Here is a 23,009-nt window from a genome sequence, read left to right on the forward strand (position 1 = left end):
TACTTATAGTCCACACACTCGTATTGAGTACCGTACCTCGAATGTTGTTGAATACTCCAAATTTTTGCTGGTGGCTGGACTAACTTATTTCCTTCATTTTTGGGTTATAATTTAGTTTTCACAGTTATAAGTTTTCAATTCTTGCAGCAGCCTTAATTTAATTGCACGTGTTTCTCACTTCACTCAATGCTTGATTTACCTTTTCGCAATGCGTTCTGAAATAGCCAATTAAAACCCAATTACCTAATAATTGTTTGCAAGCGCCGCTGCAATTACCTTCAGCTCATGTCCATGACTGTAATTGATGACATTTTCCTCAGTTATAGCCTACTTTTCTATCCTCAGATGAGCTTGATTACCAAATAGAACGTTGCTATCTTGACCAGTGTGATCATCCAGCTCGGAAAAGAAGTAACAAATTAATTAGTCGCTCAAGTGGATCATAGCCAAGTCTAGAGACGCTATTAGGAGGTTTGTTATTGGCAGGAAGGGCGAGAATGCCCAGGCCAATCACGAGTCTTGTTTACAAACTTCACCTATTTGGGCTCAGCCACTTCTGATCAAAATACTCTTAATGGCACAGGAGCTTTAGAGTCTTTGAAGGACCTCTCGTCTCTGCAGCGATGCTCACCCGACGCTCTCTGCTCATCGTGCTGCTCATCTGCGCTGCGTGCTGCTCTTCAGGTCAGTGTAATTGAATGGTACCATGTTTAATCTCAGCAGGGGTTATATAATGAAAAGATTTCAACTGATTTAAGATGAAGTATACGAATTCATAAAATTTTAGTACAGAGTTGGATATTTCAAAGTAGGAAGTTGTATGGAAGTTGTAGTTGGATATTTTGAAATATCCAAATGGAAGTTGTAGTTGGATATTTCAAAAAAAATTCCATTTCTTTCGGTAAATTCTTTTTTAGCTAAAACTAAATAAATTTCGGTATTTAAGGTGCATAACCGTTCATTTCAGGAGGAATGGTGAACAAACAACAGTTGTTCATCAAATTTATGAACTGTCTCTGCCCGAACTCTGCGGTCTGCGTAAAATAGCGATCAGCATTTGAAAATTCTGGAAGCCACAAAGACTTCTAGATGACTTTTTGATGCAATATTTATTAAGTTTTAAGATGACGTTTGCTGTTCACTCTATTCAAAGAAATTTAACCTTACTTAAACTGCTATCATCTATGCATTAATAAACGGCCCCTGGACAGAGGCAGCGTATGGGTCCGAGAACGGCCCCGCCGGGCGCGACTTACGATGATTGTCTTCCGTATTCCTGACAATTAAGAGAAACTAATATCCGCCTGAAATTCGGCAAAATTTGGCATATACAACCTTGGCATAATTCCTGGATGGTTTGCAGCTCTGGAATGAATTCCTCGGCAATTTGAAACTGAATAAGAACATTTATCACGTAAATGGTTCCCTGAATAATACAAACTCTGCAGTAGCAGTGCTTCAGTTAGTCGTTTGCGTACAAGTTGATACTTTCCTCCTGAAATAGCTTAATAATATTTGTTCACTGGCTTCAAAACGCCACTGCTAGGAGCTTCAAAAAAACGCCTTGTTCACAATGCGTGACTGCGTTCTCATCCGCAGGGCAGCAGCGTTAGAGGAGTTAAAAGACCTCCTCTTTTTATGGCCTGTATTAGCTACGATATGAAGAGCCTCGTTGAAAAATAACCTTGTATGACTCTTGCTTAATGCCTTACGAATAAGGTTCATTTAAACTATTTTTTATGTCATAAAATGCTGATGAGTTTTCACAAGTTAGTGAGTGTCTAACTTGCCAAGTTTGCTGTTTATGCTCCCATTTTAATGCGCGTTTAAAAGTTATTACCCCATCGACTTCGTCATTCTGGTCGATGTTTTCCAGGAGTAAATTTTTCTCCCGCGATGGCTCAGAAAAAAAATTTAAAGAACGATAAAAGAAATCTTCTTGTTGATGCCAGTAGCTGTGGGTCGCAGAATAATTCAGAAGCGCCTCTCTGCGGCGATCGTGAACTGCAACACTCGCATGCAAATTCTTGCAATAAAAATCTCGGTTATTTGCCTAAAAGGCGAGCAGAATTCAAGTGAGATCCTTTCATCAGATTATTTTCTCTCTGATAATCGGGAGGCGTTCTTAAAGAGTGCAGTTCACGGTTTATGTGAACTATGCGTTCGTCAGGAGCTGTAATTTGCAAGTAGATGAAAAAGAAACTCTGATTGACTTTTATTTCTGATACTCTGCCTGGAATTAGGATCAAAATGTACCTTTAAATCAAGCTATACCCTTATATTCGTTTCTCGTCAGGTGTCAATAAATCGAGCTTGAGTGGAGTTTCGAACTCTTAATCACTACAATTTGTTTACAATTGTTCGCTATATGAATTAATAATTCCCTCCCACACCCAAACAAGACTAACGTCTAAACTCCATCTTGCCTTAGCGAAAGCACTGATCAGTATGGAAAGCCAAAACCAGAGGAAGGTTAAACTTTGAGCGATCACAGTTGAGATAGTTGAATGCTGGTTGCAAATTCCGTAGACCAATGGCCTTTGCTGGTCCGGGTCAGATATTTTAATCGAATTTACTTCGACAATCTTCAGGAATGCAGGACTCTCGAAACTTGTTATTTTAATCTTTCATCACTCGTATCGCATTACGTTAAAGTTAACGCTCCAGCACGTATTAAATTCACATGCAGGATGACATAGCGAGAGGTGAAAGGGGCAAGTCTGATTCGCCTGGAGCCGGAAGCCAGAACGAAGAGCTCTCCTAAGAATGTCGCGTTCATGGTGTCATTAACGTCCGGCATGGAGCCGCTTCTCTCATTTCGTGGCTTTTCTTCCAGGCGGAATGTGACGGAATTAGCCAAGTCCGAATTCCACGTCCGAACATCCAGACACATGTTCGTCTCCAACGCCGCATGTTATTCGCTCAGCGAAACTGTGCAATTCTACATTTGAATCCAAATATCAATTGTTCTTATGACTAATCAGTACTGTCTGAGATCAATCGGGCTACAAACCTTGCATTGTAGGCATATGTTAGTGTAACTGTATTGAAGTAAATAATTTAGTCGAATTAAATAGAACATCAGGCCATCTGAACTCAGGTTTCTACAAAATTTTGCGAATCGCAAACGCAACATTTTAAAGACGCGCTCATTGCGACAATTATTCAACACTGCCAAATTTTACTTAAAGAACGCTGACCTCATCAAGACCCATTGAGTATAGCCTGTGTAGGCTCATTCTAGTGCAGCCTCCAGAGACTCATCGGAGCGCAGCTCTGAAGGCTTACTAAAATAATTTATTTTCCCTAGAGAATGCCTCAAAATTACCCTAGCCTTCCCCGTCTGCGCATGGACTGTGAGCACGAACAAACTACGGACGCTTGAGCATAATTGCAAACCCGTAACTCCGGCCGACAATCTCAATTTACTTTTTTTACAGCTCCCAGCTGCAAATCTCAGTCGGGGAAGATGGAAACCCAGATCATCATTGAACTCGCGATCGACATTAAAACTTTAGAGAATTTTGCCCTAAGAAGTCACGTCTTCAACGTCAGAGAGGATTCTTGGAAGAGAAGACGTTTGGATTGTCCAGAAGTGGGATATATGCGGGGCAGGTCATCAGCTTTTACAGCGAACGAATTAATTCCGTTTAAGCACGTAGACTCGAACGCTCGCGTTTCTATACATAAGCATTTTTCGTGGATAAAAGGACAAAATTTTACCCTCTATTAAATTGTATCACCAAGTTATTCACATTAATTTGATGGCGCGAATATTATTAAAAATAATGGCCTGTAATATTAACTTGCGAAGGCAAAAAATGCTTAAATCTTATTCGCCGAATGGAATATTCATTGAAATTTTGTACCTTGATATCTGCTGCGAGCGATAATAAACGATAGATAATATACGATGCAATATTATTCAACGAGGCATCTCATTTTAATTTTTTCATAATTTTTTATCGTATCGTTCATATCGTATTCTTCACAATAGATACATAGGTTTTCGATAAAGCGCAAAGAAAATTTCCATATGGTTGGATGATTCTTTTTTACGGATCTGGCTCAGACTCTAGTCTTAATACAAATTTCCCCCAAAAACACGCATGCACAACATCGCTAACATTATTCTATAGCCTTTGATGCTATTCGTAGTGCAATAATTTCCCAAGCACCAGAAATGTAACGTAAATAGTTCAGAGCACGGCGACCAGATTTATGGCTCTGAGTTCGCATGTAAACAAATGTTTTGGACACTTCATGCGCTTGCACATCGACAGCTTGGGCTCCTGGGGCGACTTATATAAACTCGCGGGTGAAAATCAATGCATACGCCAAGTGAGCGAAGTTGTATATGTGATACCAACTTACTGGGAGCATTTAGACTCAGTTGCAAACAAACTGCATGAGGATCCTTCTAAGATTTAGATTACTTTAATGGCTACGGAACGAAGAATTTGATGTCTAAGAAGTCATGAAAATTACACACGTTGTGAAAGTGAAATTTTTTGGAGACCCCATTCTATATGATTGGGCGGTACAAGAATAATCAAATGTGCAACAAAGTGTATAAATTATAAATTTCATGTCCATTTTCGTCTCGTATTATATTTTGGGTTTCAACCCCACAGAGTTTTAAATACTTGTTCTGATCTTTCATACAACAAACCAGTTAAATGGACAGAAAATAAGCAAGTACATGCTTATTGCCTGCTTTATGGAATTTACCAATATTAAATTCCCAACTATGGCTTCATATAAGAGGAATTTATTCATTTTTATTTTTTTAGAAAATATAAACATACACTCCAGATTTTAAAGGAGAGAATGACTGTTTCATATGAAAGAAATTTGCTGTCATATATGACTGCATATTTATTTACATATCTTCTTAAATTTACAGTTCAATCTTCCTTTTTTCGTATTTGCGGTTGAGTTATTCCGATTAAATGATAACTCTGGCATGGATTTTCTAAGCAAGGCCTATTTCTGTCACGTGGATATTAAGCTTACCAATACCGGCTCCAGGAAACGATTTTTCATTGAATTCCACAGTGAATTCAATTTTTAGATAATTACGGCACGGCTTTTAAATTTTCTCTCTATATTTATAATTTGCAAGTGCTTCCACCTTCGGAGCTTCCTATTTGCACAAACTCTAGGATCCCTGAATATTTTTAATCAAAAACCAACTTCGAATAGCGCCTTTGTTTCATATTCCACTTGAAACTGTTAATAGATAAGTTTTCCACTAATGTTCATTTCCTCTCACATACGTTGTCTGAAATAGAGCAATTCTATTAAAGCGATATTATCATTAGAGTTCACTGTCTCCCTAAATTTATTATATTGAGTTACCTTTTGAATTTAGCAAGAAAAACGTATCATCCTTGAATTCAGTAATTTTCGAGCTTATATTGGGGCTGGTCACTTATTTTATTAAATAAGAACTTTGAAATTTCCTGACATTCCCTAAATTCCCGAAGAACATCCCTTTGTCTGAGATTTCATTCCTAAATTTTTTGTGTTCGAGTATCAAAAAATTTTGTACGCGATCTGTTACACGACGCCAAAGAGTTGGCCTGGACTGTACGAGTCTATTTCTCCGTCATATTTGCGTCCAAACAAATCAGTGATTGCAGGACCAAATTGGACATTCATATATTTTCATTCTGCCAGTAACTGGCTGTTCCGAAGTCCGGTGCTTAATAGAAATTCAAATATTGATTACCAATTTATAGTCAAACTATAAAGTTTGACTATAAATCCTATATTACTGTTGAATTCTTTAGTTCTGAGAGTCATAACTTTCAATTATTTAAAATATTTTTCCACTAGGATTTATTTTTTAGGAGGTGATTGTTCACGTGAAATTGATACAGAAGTCAGATGAACGAACGACTTTATGCACATTTTTTCGACGAGACCTTATCCTGATCACTTCAAAGCCTCAGCCACAGTGATATAACATTGAGACATATTGCATGAATGCCTAATTCGGTCTAGATGAAGAGTATCTTTTATCTTGCTGTGAATCTACTGGATATCAAGTATTTTAATTGGTATTATAGCACCTTATAATCGCCTAATGTGTGTTAAACCTAAACTATGCGTGTTATGCAGCTATGCCATGTAGAGCAGTGAAAAAACTCGTTACCGCAACACGCTAGAAATAACTTATATTAAAATAAATTGTGAAATTTGTTAATTATAGATTAGTTCAAATTTGTTCACATAAGCAATGAAATTATTGGAGGCAATGAGATCCAACAATCATGGTAGTAAAATTATTGAGCTCCGATCTCGAGCATCAATTATGTCCCTTTGATTGTAAAAAACAGCTTTCAATGCATTTTCCTAATCTCATGACCATCGTGTAATAAATGGCATTCATCATTTTCTAAATAATTCATTCAAAAAGATTCTCATACATAAACCTCCACATTTCTCGGAGAATAACGCTAATCTCCGTTCATTATTTAATGCACTATAACATGTCACTAACTTATGTAGATCAAAGAAATCGAGCCCAATTAATACGTGTCATGATGCCTAATGGGTGATAGACTGGCTGATATTGTATACATTTTTGACTAGCTAGGCCTGCGTTCCTCAAATTAACTGGAATATTAGTAAATCCTTATGCCACCTTACATATTTCATTACAAAAAGTATCTACAGCACACGGTAGAATTTTCCTGGAATCGTGCTCTTGAATAAAAAGTATATCATTACTTGTACGGTAACGCAAGGAATATAGGGAAATGTAGAAAATATTGCTTCCTCAAACGTAACTTTTGACTACTGTTCAAGTGGTACTTTTTTACGAGCAAAATTGTTTTGTTGTTCTGGATCACAAAAATAAACGATATGGGTATTAGGATATAACCAATATTTTCTGCTGGACGCGAACCGCATTTATACCGGCTTATTATTTGGAAATGTTTACCGACAACGCAGTATTTTCCCCTTTTTTTGGTCTTGACATCGCGAGTTTTGGGCAACACTTCGAACGTCGCCAAAAAGTATCGCTGTAAAACGAGAACTGGCGCTGTTAGCGTGAGAAAGCTGGCGTCAATGACAGTAGGTAAACAAACTCGCCGTTTCTGTGACCCGGTGCAATTCTATTGCCATTCCGCTTCGTTAGCGACCCGAATTGTAGTAATTCAATTCGACTTTGGTCCCGACCAGGCTTTTCAATGCCGGCCGATAGTATGCCGTACAGCGCTGAGGAATAGCCTGAAGCTTCATTCAAGTTCATACTTCGTTTTCAAGTTATTTAAGTAGGGAAGTAGAGTAGAAGGGTACGAGAGGTTACCTGTTTTCTTTTGAAAAAAAAAAACAATATAACTCAGTACTCATTGAAGTGAGTGACAGCGCATTTCCTCGTCGACGAAAACTTGAGGTCACGGAAGGACAGACAGACAGACGGACATGGCGAGCACAATAGTGCATTTTTTCCATAAATGAGAAAATGCGTTAAAAAGAAGGAAGCGTGAGAATCCTTCTCAGGTTTTGTTAATACATAAAGCGCTCTTTATTTACTGGTATATCATTATTATGCCTGCAAATTGAGCCAACACAAAATTAATCTGCGACTATCGTAATTCACACAATAATCTCTTCAATTACTTACTATTATATACCAAAACGATGTCGAACAAAATGTCAGTTGTCGTCATTACAAACCCTATCTTTTTTGATGTGATGGTAAAAAATATTCTTGTGGCCGATTCATCTTCAAAATTCGTTTCAAAATCGAAGATAATAAGAGTTCTCCATGTACCGCTGCCCCGAATTAAGTAATAAATGTCACTACTTCTCTTCTCCAGTTCATGTTTCGTGTTCTGCATCGCCTCCATGTACTCGATCGATCAGTTTAAAGCTTTAGTTTATACATAACAAACCTTATAGAAAATATGAGACGCTCGATTCCCGCTGTCGGCGGCCTTAAATCCGCTTTGATTTCAAGCGAGTACATTCACAGTTTAAATTTATTGGCTAATTTTATTGTCGAGCGACGGGTCCCGGATAAATTTATAGTTTTTGACGTTTTTACAGCGCTCGAGGCTTTATTTGTCACTTTGCATTGAAATGTCACAAAGTGGATGAACTATGCGTGCAAAATTTGCGCACTGTCTATCTGGCGAACGATTTTTGTACATCTGCGTTAAATAAATTCCAGCAAATGCTCATAAATTTTTGGCATTATATACTTGGTCCCAAGCCTCTACCCCATATAATTCGATGCATGACGCACCAGACTAAATTATGCAGAATTTACTCGGAGGTGGAAAATTTCTGGAAGCCTAAAATGTGTCTTTTTTTCTCATGCCGAGGAAGAGGGTAATTCCGGTTTTTGGTACAGTCGCTACCGTAAAACTATTCCTTCTTCAGTGAATTTTTTCGGACTTGAATTCGTTCCTTATTTTTCGAGCTGTATGAAGATGTGATGCAAAGCAGCTCGACTCCTGGAACTACCGACAACCTTCTAGAGCGGAAGCCGTACTTTTCTCCATCTGCAGAGTCATACTGTCAAAAATCTTTGCATTCAACACAACGGCTTGAAATGTTGTTAGGGTATATCCGAAAATTTGTGAACAAAATTACATATTTAACAAATCAATTCAGGCAAAAATACAATGTCAACGTTCCGATAATAAGTAAGCGCTCACATCTTCGATGTATATACTGTAATTCATTCAGGATTCGAAATTATTTCCGCTCCTTGCTCCTCAACGAATTACCTCTCATTACTGCCGCGTGTTTCGGAATTAAAAGCAATTAACGAAAGAATTTCATTAAAGTATTCTAGAGTCAAAACGCCTCGTCTAGTAGTTCGTTTTATTATATAATGATGATCAGCTATCGACTCCTGTTTCAGTTTGTTGAAGAAAAACGTCGATTTTACTATCTATACGTATTAACAATATACATATGGGCAAACAGTCAATTCTATTTTTTCCTAATAATTGAAAAAAATTGTTTAAATTTAACGTTTTATTTAAATTTTAAATTTAAATTTTTTCATTTTAATTCTAAATCTCTTCTGTTCTGTAGAAGAAATATCAATCTTGTTACAAATGAGTGATGATTAAACCCAATGCTAAACTCTGCCCCCATTTTTCTTTGCATACCAAGCAAAATTGAACAAAAAATGTTAACCTTCATCGAATCCAACTTACCAATCAGCTTGACTGCAAACCATGTCCCGCTGCTATGGCTGTTGTTACGTATATTCGTTTTGCGAATGATTTGAACACACGATTTTTCGTACCGTTGTCTTAATACAATCGGTTTCTGTAAACAAAACAATATACAAGGGTAAATAATTTTTACATAAAATTAGTGTTGCACATAAGGTATGATCAAGAAGTAAATTAATTTATTTCGAACATGGAACACGATAAAAGTCATATATATATACATGTCACACGGATCTTTAGAATTAAAACACACGTACCAAACATTTCCTTCTGTTCACTCTAGAGCCATCACCGCAACTGAAACTATAGATGCTTTTAAAACAGAACTAAAGTAAAATGTCGGTGACGCGATCGCTTCAGGCGAACGAAATATACAAGGTAAGTGCATTTGAGAACAAGGAATTCAACATCTGTATAATAGAAGCTCAAATTACGGTATGGTATTTGTGATCGGGTCGACGGTTTCACTTCAAAGACCCTCATCAATGAAATGATCTCGCTTATCATTTTTATTCAGAGCACGCAATTCGATTTCAAATTGAACGTCGGTTCAATATGTTGATGGTTTTTTCGACCCGAATAATTCCCTTAAAACTGAACCGTCAATTTTATCAAAGCATATTTTGATCTGTTTGCAGGATCAATGATCCTGGGTAGGCAACTGGTCTCAAAATAAAATTATCATATACATTTCAGAAGAAAATATTCATTGCTCATTTAATTTACTCGCAACCAAGAATGAAAGTCATTGTATTGATAAAATGATTGTCACTAAACAAATGGAAGATTTGATTTTCGTATATAATTCATTAATTTAATTTAATTTAATTGATAAATTTTTAATTTAATTTAATTAATATTCATATATTATTCTTTATTATATCCTTTAAAACTTCTTCAGAAATGCCGCTAGTGGGTTGCGCTAAAGAATAATTTTTCTTCTATAAATAATGTTGAATGCTCATTAGATCACTTTTAAATTTTAATTTTCTTCTAGAAAATCGACATCCATGCAGCCGTGACTAATTAGTTGAAAGCAAGGGAGCTCACATCGCAACTATTAATATATCCAACAAGTAGAGAAACGCTTCGTATGCCAATAAGTCCTACACTTACTTTAAAAATTCTATAAGTTTACGATTTATGAAAATTGTTAAGGGAAATATTAGTTGGAAATTAATTCCCCCTTTTTAGCGCATTTTATAATTTATGGAAAAAGGCGCTATTGTGCTCGCCATGTCCCTCCGACCGTCTGTCCGTCTGTCTGTCTGTCCGTCCGCGACTTCACGTTTTCGTCGACGAGAAAATGGGCTCTGTCTATTTTTAACAGACTACTGCCGTTGCAAGCCTATTCTGAAAATAAGTGTTCTGCGTGGTGAAAAAACGGCTAAGTGCCGGTTAATTCTACGTGTCTTGATGGTATTTGATGTAGCAGTATAATTCATTCCAATGCCATGACGCAGCGTGCTAAGGATTCATTCCAAGCGCAATTCTTGACAGACGAGCCTGTATTTTGTTCCGTTGCGATGCCGCATCATCTATTCATTGCAGAACGCAATTCTTGGCCAAGGCAACTGTATTCCGCACGTTCCATTGCAAATCCGCGACTTGGTGCAGATTTTCCCCTGCGCGTAACTCGCGCAAAAGGCAACATCCATTCGAGTTTTCAGCCACGGTTCGCCTTTAGGAATTAGCATGCATGCGACCACAGCCTATGGATCCACGCTGCCTCCTCACAGAGAATAATAATTACTTGCCACTTGGTCTAGTGTGCCTGTATTGCACAGAGAGATTTGTTTTGTCGCCTTTGAGATGAGTTTCTGCAACTTTCTGTGCTAGCGGAAACTAATTCATATTGTTAATTTAGACCGCACGCTCCCTTACATTTAAATATGATTCAATTTCTAAATTTATCTTGTTGAGCGTGTCCACTTTATATGGTGGTTCGTCGAAATACATACTTTGTCATAATTTTTGCGCTAAAAATTTGAATCTAGAAGTTGTTATTAGATGATCCCTTTTTTGCATTGTATGACCAACATGCCTATATTATATAATAGTTGTAAGATGCTCTATAATGCTATAAAGTATACGTGAAGCCGTAAGCGCATCAACAAATTATTATACAGGTTTTAAATAACCTGTGCCGGTAACGTCATTATAATACGTCATTAACTGCCTGAGCCGGTAACGTATTTTTCCTGTGCTGGTAACGTCATTCACAGACTTAAGAAGTTGTATCTCAATTTCCATAAAGAATGCATGCGCTGCACAATATCCCGAAGGAGGCCGCCAACTGAGGCCAGCAGCATTGATATGCAACACCGCTTGCATTCTTCCCACCTCCTTGAGGTGCTGATCCTGCATATTGAAAGCTGTTCGTTGCACGCACTCTGCCATTTATTTTGGTAACCGGATTGTGGGCCGCCACTCAGCCGCCAATTAACGGAAGCAAGTTCTGTAAAGATATTTTTCTGCGGCCACTTTGTGATTCAAATCACAGAGTTGAGATCTCTTGGGTCAAAAGGAGCCAGCACTGAGATGGGCTCCTATTATAGCAGTGAAAATACGGCGATGCAGCTGTACTTGGTCTCATGCTAATCTTTATTAGCTAGGGATTAAACTTTAATTAATAATTGACGTCTATAATGAATGATGAGTAAGAGAAGAGGAGGTATTTTAATTCATGCATCAATTATCTAGTGCCAGAAATACATTCCGGATACAATAAATATAAGTGTGGAAAAGAACGCATAATTTGCGAACACTATTTATTGCGCTTCGGTGCAGCGATCATTAAAGGTATCGTGCCCGATCACCGCCGGGCAACATACTAATTTCTAAATGTTGACTCTTTGTTAGACACAAAAATATATTTATTTTTATAAGTTATATCGAGGTGTATATCAGCGCCAGATTCTATACATAGGCTCACTGGCTCATATAACATATGCCGAGATTCGTTAACGTTTAATTGGCTATTGTGCATCGCTTTAAATGATAATGCGATCACTAAATTATCTTTCTTACACTGCAATTCATGACTAATGATCAATTTACAGTGATAAAGTTAAGCTTTTTATGAGACGGTATATGTACGCATCAATGGAACACTCATTTTACTCGTAATTAAGGCATCAATTTACTAACTGAAGAATATTCAATGGCGAAGGAACTTTTTCGCTTTGAACCACCTGCTAGTATCTCTTCAAAGGATTTCAGTTGATTTGAATTGTTACCGAGGAATGGACTGAATAGAGAGCGCTGGTAATCTATACAACGGGTAATAATTTTCTAGATTATTAAACCTGCCGTTATTTGATCGTACGGAAGCAAATAATGAGAAATGAGATGCATCACGGTGAAATAATTTTGTGTTCGTTTGTATACTTTAAATCAAGCCGGGTTGGACACGTGTTTCTACAATGAATATCAATTTAGTTCAAATTTCCACCCGCCGTGGTTGCGATGTTCGACAAAAAGGTACCTCTTGAAATCATGATTCGTCATAAACTGAGATAAATAAAATAATTTGCTGGAAGACTTTTTATATTTATTATGAAATATAAACAATATGATCTAATTTTTTTAACATACGTATGATTTGTTTAGAATTTTTGAAGAAAAAAGATCCTGCAGAGTATGCCTTTTCACAGAGTGTTCAGGTCACAGCCTACGCCGACCCCGCGCTCGATTCAAGCGATGAACTGATGCTGTCTCGAGAAGCTCATTAGGGATTACTTTGCTCCGCTTCCTTTCGCAGGAAATAAAAACAAATTTGTAGATCGCATATTTGCAGGCCTTCTCCGTCGGACGAAAGCAAGCGGAAGTTTCCAACTCACCGTTCGCGCAATTTCTTGAAATGCCATCGAAAGTCGGGCAATTTATGAGTTTTCTTATGGCCATGCAGCCATTTTCCTCATGACTCTCTTCAACTTTGAGCGTTTAGAATGATGCTTTCCGATGTTGTGAGGCGGGAAAATCATTATTTTGGTTCAATTTTGACTTCCATCGGAGCCCGATTAAAATTAATGACCTTGCAAAGCACGTAAGTTCTAATGCGTGTGTATAATGTACAGTATATTAAACGTTTGAATGCAACTTCGATACCATATACAGTCGATGCAATACCAACATTTGATGAGAAAATGAACCTTGTTATACCAATATGAGCCAATTATATATATAACGTTGAATCGTGTAGCTTTGACGTTTATACGTTTTTTTAATGCTAGTCAATGAAGCAGCTCTCTCCTGAATAAATGATTTTTATAGTTTGCGTGTTTACTTTATGGAATTTTAGCCAATTTGTAATTGGAGGGACAACGAGTGCATGTTCTCTAAATCAAGAACATTGCTTGGGACATTTCAGAGGTACATTTTATTTAGTAGCGTGCTGGTTCAGATTTTTAGTGAGCTTGGTTTTGCATCCAGAGTTTTATGGCTCCAACATCACGGCTTTAATTGACTCTTGAAGCATAGAGTGCCAGCGATGTAAGAGACAAAAAATAAACGCAGTCATTGCAATCCGTTTTAATATGACATGTCAATTGCTCCTCGGTTTATAACGAATAAAACAAAATTTTTCCTTGTAAAGGCAGAAAATTCACCCGCATAAATTCATTTCGATGCGCATTCTAGCTGGATGTTGCCCTAAAAAAATATAGCTCGGCACGTTTAATTTTGCGAAATTTTTCATGATCGGACCCTGCATGTTGGGAATTTTTATCATCATTTTGGATCTTTATTTGAATTTGCAGGTGTACCTACTGGTTCATTAAGATTAATATTCAATTGTTGTTTTTGTAACTTAGTAGCTTAATCATTTTAATTTTTAATATCCGAACGCAATAACTCTCCTCAAGTCATACCTGCTACGGTAAATTACGAAACGTGCATGGACTTTCCAGTCATCAATCTGGGCCTGAAATGAAAAACGCTCGGCGTCCGCTATATCGCCTGCAATTCCAATTTGAAGAAGCGGGTCTGCCTCTTGCGGTAGTAGAGGATGGACCTCAAATAAAGCTTTTCGATACAACTCAAAAGTCTGGTAAAGTCGAAAGTTTTGGCTGGCACCGCGAGTCGGACGCGAGAAAAGTGGAATTTGAAGTTTAAAGCACCTCCTCCTGAAGCCCGCATATAGAGGCAGCCCGCGAGATTGTTCAATTTGCATATCTCTTCAATAATCGCGAGAGTTCTTGACAGCAGTTGTCGAGACTTTAAATATAGAGTGATTTCGTGTTCAGGTGTATAAAACAGCCATTCTGCCATAAATGTAGACAAAAAAATCTACATTAATGTAGATTTTTCTTAAATTATCCCGGAAAAATATTCGTTATTTTGATCGCACAAGTTTACCTCTTATATAGTTCGACTCTTTCGAATCGTTGATGACAGTTTTGAAACAGTCCGTTATGGTTCGATAGCATAATTTGCTGAAACTGCTTCTTTGGTACTGTATGATGCATTCCAGCCAGACTCATCGTGTACACTTTAATAGAGTTTGCAGGCTGCATGAGTGTTCGGTCACATAATATAATAATTCTGCCTCAGTTTAGGCATTTATGAGGCGTTCCATTTTAGCATCCGGACACTAAAATTCCTACGACAAAGTTTTCACTTGCTCTTTGCTGACTAATGACATTAAATATTCTGTACCCACAGGCTACCGCCTCTGCAATATGAAACTGAACGAATCTAGGGGCTTGAATGCACGACCCTTACGAACGTAACTTATGCAAAGCAAACTAAATTGATTCTAACTTCTCTATGATGTAAATCTATAGCTGCTAAGCGCAACGGTTTAGAAAAATCTTATTATATTATAATTTCATCCAGAAACAGGAGGATTCTCAATAGAATTTGGATATCCTAGAAGGCACATGAATAATATACCAATAACAAAAAGAAACTGAAAGAAAAACTTTAAAAGACTAAAAATTACGATGGTCATATAAATAATGAACATTGTAATTTTTTCCTAACCCTGTCGTTATTATCTGTCGCATATTTGTCTCCTACAGAAGCAACATCTGCAGCGGAGCATCGCATGTCGCCCACAACGTCCTCGTCATCCCAGCTCCATGTCGCCGCCTCGCAAAGATCGTCCCTCGAGCCTCCCGCGCTTTATACATCAATGCCAAACTTTTCGCTTCAATCAAATGCAAGTGCAGCCCGCAGAGCCGGCACGTCTGGAAGGCCGTCCAGCTCTGGAATTTTACCCAGGCCCTCAGATGAGACCTCGGCTTCGGTCAATCTCTTGCCAAGTCGACCGTCGCAGGGAAGGCCTTGGGTGAGTGTCGTAGCTGAAGGGTGTGATAACACTGCACTCTGTCAACGGGTGCCGCTTGCCTTGTCATGGGCGTTTAGCCGCACAAGTTTGTTTACTGTCGCTGACAAGAGGTATTTGCCCAGGCGATTGCCTCACGGCAAGCCCAAAGTGAGTGAAATTATGGCAAGATGAGGCCTCGCTGCCTGACTGTAAAGTAGATACAGTTTTCCAGCCACAGTTGGCAAGTAATACATTCTTTACTGCAACCACAAAGAAGAATGTCTTAATCAACGATTAGGACATTCATTTGATAGGTTTTTGAATATTGTCTCGCTATTACTGTCTAAAAATAACAATCTTTACTGCAGGACAAGTTTATTTGAGAATATAACTATAACTTAATTAAGATGCACAAGTTTTTACTGAAATCAACAACAAACATGATAATCAAATTAAAGCTGAAATTATGCTTTGTTAACTGCAAAATTAAAGCATTTTTAGACGAAAGACAGGAACGACAGAAATTTACATTTCTGAACAAACAATCGTAACCGGAATTAGAGGAATCGATGTCGTTTCCAGTCAAAACTTGTGTTGATTGCTAAACATTTGGTTCATTGTCTTAAAAATGTTCTCAGGCATATCACCTTTCGATTGTAGCACATTGATGCAACTTTTGAAAATAATAACTTCTTTGCCATGTCTTAAGTATTTTTTCTAACGGAAATTTGGCGCTGGAGAGAAAACTAAAATTTCGTCCGGGTCTTAGATTAGTACTTGAAGTTAGCGTCTCGTGACAACAGTAGCAGTATTGTGTGCAGGTGTCGTGGCAGGACTCCCCTAACGTTGTGTGTGTGCAGGTGTCGTGGCAGGACTCCCCTAACGTAACGGTGCATCTGGGACAGGCCGCGGCGCTACGTTGTCGCCTCCACGACCGCGCCAACTACACCGTAACTTTTGCTTATTTAATCCTCGTGCATCCTTAGTGTGACATGAATTAAATTTTTGCACACATAATATTTTAAGAAAGTTCGACGAGCTTATGTAATCCTTATGCATCCTGAGAGTAAGATGTACAAAATATTTACTTGCATAAAATGTGTAGGTAAGTTGCAATTTTTATATTAATCGTTGAAGGTCGGCGATTGTTAATATCATGTTGTAGGTGTTAAATTGTTTAATTTAAAATTAGGTTGAATATTCTAACAATGATGTTAAAAGTAATGCATGAACTTACATTAATTAGTAGCTCAGGGAAAATTGGATGCGATGGTAAATTGAGACGGACTGGTCTTTATGAACTGAAGCGAAGCATAATTTTCCACATAAATTATATATGAAAAATATTTAGCGAAATGAATGAGTACAAATTAATATTTTATGCTATAATTAAAAATGTCTCACTCATTCTGGCGGCAAAATTCTAATGAGAGCTAGAATTTGTTTTTCGAACTTCAACAGTGACCGAATTTATCATTCGCGGGCTTCAAAAAAGATCGTGCATCATTTCTTAACTCGCCTCAATTATTTCCGACTGCAATACAATTGAACGAAACTTTTATCGATGTCATTGAGCGCAGTCCTGCGAAAATAACAGTGCCAGGCCACCAAAATATTTCGAGAGCTGACACCTTCTGTGAAGACGACCTCCTCGACGGCGCTGAAATTGTTGTCGAGTAATTCGGAGACTCGGCCCGGGGAGGCCTAAGCAGATTTGTGCGCAGTAATTGGCGTGGCAGGCTGGTGGGAATTTGTTGGTCATGGTTACCTCGGTCGGTTGTGACCACCATCATGGTCATCTGTGACCATCTTGGGCAATAGTGGTCTTAATGGGAGGATATGACGATTGTGGTTACCGGTGAATACCATTGTCTGATGAGATGATTGTGATCATCTGTGACCATAGTGGTCAAATGTGACCATATTGTCATCTGCAACGATCGTGATCATCTGTGACCATAGTGGTCAAATGTGACCAAATGGTCATCTATAACGACCGTGGTCAGACTCGAGTAAGAGATCGGTGCCAGTCGGCTTCTTTCTTTCTCAGTTCGTAAAAACAGCCAGAGAATCACAAGATATTTCTTCCAGTTTCTTTAAAACTTACAATGCAAAAGAACTAAGAAAACTAAAGTTCTCCAGGAATAATGCGTGCATGTGGAGGAGTTTTACTGAATCCTTTTGAAACACTGAGCTGACAGAAATCTCAGCCCTGCATCCGTAGATAAACGATGAAAGCTCGATAGAAAACAGTTGGCGGGAGTTTTAAATGTTGTTTCCGGAGCTCCAGGAAATTTCTAAATGTTTAAAAAGCCATGAAGTTTCCAGATGTCGAGACGTGTCAGATCGCAGGATGTTTTATTTTAGAGAAAAAATAATACATCATTGGGAGCAAAAAATTTCAGTCCAGAATGAAAGCGAGCATATTGATCTTGATAGAATTTCTAAGAAGACCAGATATAAGATCGAGAAAGGTTCTGCGAACCCTGCCTTAGCTTATATTCACGAAGCTATCACATTTTTAGTTAAAGAATGGCCGCAGCTGGAAGCCATGCCGCGGCTCCGAGCTTCGTCTTGCTATCGCACAAAAAGTCCCTCGGCCGTAGCCTAAAAGTCTTCGCGCGTTAAAATGAGCTTTGCTAGTAGGCCCAAAGACCCTGCCAAAAATATCCCGATAATTTTTGATAAAATTCTCAAATGTTGCATTTTGCGTCGCTCTGAATAAGCGCACCCTCAAATCTTTGATATTCCTTATTCTCAGGCGGGAATATTCAAAGAAACGAGAGTTTTTCGAGACCAATTTAGTTCGAGGCGCCTGGTTCCAAAAAAATGATTGAAAAATATTTCTCTTCTTCTGGAGGATTTCCAGTTCTATTTGGTCTTAAGAGCTGCGTGGCCGCGGAGTTTTGAACGCTTTAAGAGCTTCGAAATAAGAACTGATGTTGGAACAACGCGCGCACGCGCAGTATTGCTTGTAGAGCTGACACTAGTTGCCAAATCAAAAAAACGGACCGGGGCGCAAGCCCCCGTTTTTCCGCCATTTGCGTTTTGACTTTAGTACTTTGATTTTTATTGCCAAATCAAAAAAACGGACCGGGGCGCAAGCCCCCGTTTTTCCGCCATTTGCGTTTTGACTTTAGTACTTTGATTTTTATACTTACATTATCTCTCGGGGGTGCTACGAGGGTAAATGTTTTACATTTTTGCTTCTAACTCCAGGTCTCTAATTACTAGTTTTTATGATTGTATCTGAAATTGTTAGGCGAAAATAGCCGGCATGCCGAATTTCAGATCTCTAGAACAATCAGAAGTGGGCTAATTTTCGTTGTCAATGTTAACAACAAACAAACAAATAAACAAACAAACAAACAAACAAACGCGAAGCTAAGCTAAGAAAAACGTGTTAATTATTTCAAATGACAAGCAGTAATTCTAAAATAAAAAAACAGCATTGAAATCCGCTTATACAAGATTTATAAAACTGTTCTTAATTCTTCCTTTATTCGTCTGAGCAAGCGACTCACGTATAAGTTGTGCGGGAGTACAGCCTCATATGTTTCAATTTAACTCGCGGCGTCTTTTGAAATTATTTATGAGCTCGTTGTTGTGTCCAACCTCTGCCAGGCCTCGAGGCCACAGGTCTGTCTGCCTACCGAACAGCGCATGCATCGCAGAAAAATTATTCTTTATTTCAATCATAGAATATATATTAATTAAAACTTTAAAGTTTTTATACAATGTTAAATATAACAGTTTACAGGAACTGACGACAAAAATAAGATGGTAGTCATCCGGAGCAATTTAGTTCAGGATTTTGTATGCGAGTGACCTGCAAAAAGCCGGCTATACGACATTACAAATAAGGGTAGAAGTAACATATTACTGGCGGAGGGATGTTATTGCTAAATATTTCATCCTTAGCAGTAGCTTTTATTGTTCAGAAAGGAACGGGAAAAAAGTTGTAAGCAGTGCTAAGATAGTTGGCACGAGGCAAGGAAAGCTGCAGCTGCTTTAACTTCATTTCCTGGAGCGTCGAGTGAGTGAGGGGACAATTTTATTGCCCTTAAGATCAATTGCCCGCGAGGGCACAAGTGTTCTTTGCTGCAACCTTCCAAATGCATTTAATTTTAAGTGCATTTGGTTATAAATATCTCTCTAGAACTGTGTTCGGAATGTGAGTAGGGATAAAAGAAATGTGACGTGTATGAAGAGGTGAGAGACAACTGCAACAGTATATAAGAGCAAGCATTTATATACTTGTTTCCTCGGGACCTAGTACATCAAAATGGGATCCTCTTGTCATCAAATCACGCCTGGTATTCTGGTCTGCACACACGCTCAGGAAAATCCTCTCGATGCAATTTCCTCAGTTGTATAACCTTCAACGCAGCTCACAATAAAATGTGCGCCTGAACCTTAATAAAATGCTCGTAAAATTTCAGATACGCTAGCATTCCAGGTATTATTCCACTCTTACTTATCAACTGAGAATTGCCGTTAATGAAATTGAATTGGGTAAATGTTGAATAAAACTAGTGATACAACGTATCTCAATGTAAATCTTCCAATACCATTGCAGTGCGTTTATTGTTATTTTGATCTTTCCTAAATAAACTGAAATAAACTCGACGAAGCCATGTTTGGTCGGAAGCGATCATAAATAAAGTGCAAGTATGTGATACGACAATATCCAGCATATCCAGCTTCATTTAGGCTGAACAATAATGACTATATCTATATATGACGACAGGCATCTTCATAAGGCCGGAACAAAGTTATTTGGCACAAATGAGAGTGAGCAGTAATTCAGCCTGCCGTCTGCGATTCGTTGCTATATTGCTGCAAGCGTCGCGCGCAATCCTGTCCAGTGATCCGCACGGATGACTCGTAAAGTTGATATAGGAGACACACCAACCACGAGCCAGCAGTCGATGCTGTAGGGTGTTAACTTCTTGCAAATTATGTGATGTGCTGAGGGATATTTTCCTTAAGTTTTGGACATACGCGGCTCATATGCGGAATTGGTTAGCTGCCGTTCCGCCCAGTCCCAAGATTGATGGTCTAAAGTTGGGTCCTACCGAACTTTCGTGATGGATTGCAGAAGCAATCCTTAAATCAGGTTCTTTATAAACTAGAAGATTCGTTGCAAGATTGAGTAAAGTTGTAATAACAAATGAGTTTTGTGGTCCGAAGGTGGGCAAAGCTGCTCTGTTTAGCCTTAACTCGTCACGACTAAGCACCTCGGAAGTATAGTAACAAGTCAGTGTCATAGAGAAAAATCCAGATCGCTTGAAAACCAATCACTCTTCCGGAGAAATTACAACTCATTAACTTTCAGACAGGCTATTTAAACAAACTCCTGAGAGAAAACTTTTATAAGTTAAATTAGTTTGAACTTTCGTGATCGCAGGGTAACAAGACGATTCCCGTGAGAGTTCTGTGATCTTGTCAAATTTAAATACTACTTTTTCAATTTTATTCGTGCATTTAGGTGTCGTGGATCAGGCACAAGGACCTGCACCTTCTGACGGTCGACAGCTACACGTACACCAGCGACCAGCGCTTCAGCGTGAGTAACGTTCATGGGTCACCAGAGACATTGTCTACCAAGTTAAGATAAAATGGTTGTGAACGGCTTTGAATGTATCGTAAACACGCCAAAGTACTCTCGTTGTGGCTTAACAGCGAACTCGACACAAACTTCAGGTGATACGTGTCTCATTCGGCCGCAAAGTTCCGATTCCATCTCGAGCTACACGACGCGCAATCCCAGCAACTTTCTCTGTTGCTCGGTCAGTGGCTGTTTCTGCATCAGGGGAAGCTTTTGCTGCGTCTAGTTTGCATATCCAGGCTCTTTGACACAGCTCAGAAAATTTTTAATTCAAAACTTGGACGACTAAATTTTAATGCAAATTACTTCACGCTTCCAAAAACTTCTTTCATTGCACATAATTTTGCACTGTTTGGATTTGGTCGTACTTGCAGGGACTTGTACGAAGTTCATTTGTTGTAAAATGACATTCAACTGAAACTGCCTTGGAAGCAGAAGAGTTCCAAAGTTTGAACTGAGCACGTGATGCGCTTAGCAATCATTATCTGTCGTGGGTACACGCCTCTCTGATTTATTTTACTTATTTATTGAAATATCTTCTGTTTCTAAGCTAGAGCAATAATTTAGTAATTTTCTTGTGAGATGGCGAAACAATTCTCGGGATCTTGCAAAGCACGCAGGCTGCGCCGGATTCGCGGCGACGGCGACAAATGGACACCTGATGAAGGCCGTCCGAGCGCTCATCTCTCACGTCCACCGCATCCTGCAGCCTTCGAGTGCCTGCACGCAATGCCTTAGGATCTTCAGGCTGCATGGAGCAACCTCCCTTTAAGGGACAATTATACGCACAACATAAATTATGTATAAATAGTTTGACTATTTTTAAAATAAATGACGGAACTGGTCGCTCATTATTGTGTTGCTTCATTGTCTCTCACAGAGCATGTACGAGTCCAGCACGGGTGACTGGGTGCTCATACTTTATATTGCATCATTGTCTCTCACAGAGCACGTACGAGTCCAGCACGGGTGACTGGGTGCTCATACTTTATATTGCTTCATTGTCTCTCACAGAGCATGTACGAGTCCAGCACGGGTGACTGGGTGCTCATAATTTCCTCAGTGAAGAAGCAAGATGCCGGCAGGTACGAGTGTCAAGTGAGCTCTGCGCCTCCGATGGGTCACTTCGTCTACCTCAACTTCAAAGGTGAGCTGTCATAGCTGCTTAACTGATGTCTTATCAGCTTAAATGATGCCATTGCAGGTTTAATGATGTCATATAGTTGCTTAAATGATGCAAAGATGCTTAACTGATGCCATAGCTGCTCAACTGGGGTCATATCAGCTTAAACGATGCTATATAGCGTCTTAAATGAAGCCAAAGCTGCTTAACTGCTGCCATAGCAAGTTAAATGATGCTATATAGCTGCTTACATGATGCCAAAGATGCTTAACTGATGTCATAGTAGCATTACTGATGCCATAGCATCTTAAATGATGCCATAGCTGCTTAACTGATGCCATAGCTGCTTTAACTGATGCTATAGCAGCTTTAATGATGCAATAGTCGCTCAGCTGATGCCATAGTCAAGTTATCTGCAGAACATCAATCAGCTAGAGAATCAGTGTGGTGCGAACTTACTCTAAAAGGCAAAGATAGCCTCCTCACAGGCGTCGTGTATAGATCACCAAACAGTTCTTCTGATAACGATAAAGTACTAAACAGTCTTTTACCGAGCATGTCTTTCCGTAGGTCACACACGTTGATCGTTGGTGATTTTAATCATCCAGAGCTAGACTGGATAGATGGATCCTCTCCAAGGGAAGAGAATCATCCAGCATCCTTGTTCATGGAGTCAGTAAGAGACTCCTTCCTAGTCCAGCACGTTACCAAACCAACCCATTATAGAAGTAAACAGACTCCCAATATTCTAGACCTGGTGTTTACCAGTGATGAATCAATGTTGGATGAGCTTCG

The 23,009-nt window shown here is 38.8% G+C and overlaps 2 protein-coding genes across 2 annotated transcripts in view; both read left to right on the forward strand.

Moving 5' to 3' along the window:
• Window positions 1-354: 354 nt before the first annotated feature.
• On the forward strand, window positions 355-21,829 carry LOC125177852. The gene is made up of 5 exons (XM_047880355.1): window positions 355-684; window positions 15,233-15,501; window positions 16,341-16,430; window positions 20,972-21,049; window positions 21,674-21,829. Exons 1-5 carry the CDS (start codon window positions 624-626, stop codon window positions 21,827-21,829), a joined length of 654 nt encoding a protein of 217 aa, XP_047736311.1. The 5' UTR covers window positions 355-623.
• LOC108666575 (kin of IRRE-like protein 3) overlaps window positions 16,383-23,009 on the forward strand; it is an 11,164-nt gene continuing 4,537 nt past the window's right edge. Inside the window, exons 1-3 of the mRNA XM_047880358.1 lie at window positions 16,383-16,430; window positions 20,972-21,049; window positions 22,106-22,238. Coding sequence (XP_047736314.1) covers window positions 22,109-22,238 — 130 coding nt within the window. The 5' untranslated portion in view covers window positions 16,383-16,430; window positions 20,972-21,049; window positions 22,106-22,108. The remainder of the gene's footprint in view (window positions 16,431-20,971; window positions 21,050-22,105; window positions 22,239-23,009) is intronic.

The sequence above is a fragment of the Hyalella azteca genome, unplaced genomic scaffold (genome assembly GCF_000764305.2).
Source record: "Hyalella azteca isolate HAZT.00-mixed unplaced genomic scaffold, Hazt_2.0.2 contig5294, whole genome shotgun sequence".
Lineage (NCBI taxonomy): Eukaryota > Metazoa > Arthropoda > Malacostraca > Amphipoda > Hyalellidae > Hyalella > Hyalella azteca.

Bases quoted from the DNA above. Each gene is read 5' to 3' on its own strand.
- LOC125177852 (XM_047880355.1), top strand. From the start codon at position 624: ATGCTCACCCGACGCTCTCTGCTCATCGTGCTGCTCATCTGCGCTGCG. The intron at 15,502-16,340 runs GTGAGTGTCGTA...GTGTGTGTGCAG, and splicing joins CGTCGCAGGGAAGGCCTTGG to GTGTCGTGGCAGGACTCCCC. The intron at 16,431-20,971 runs GTAACTTTTGCT...TCGTGCATTTAG, and splicing joins ACGACCGCGCCAACTACACC to GTGTCGTGGATCAGGCACAA.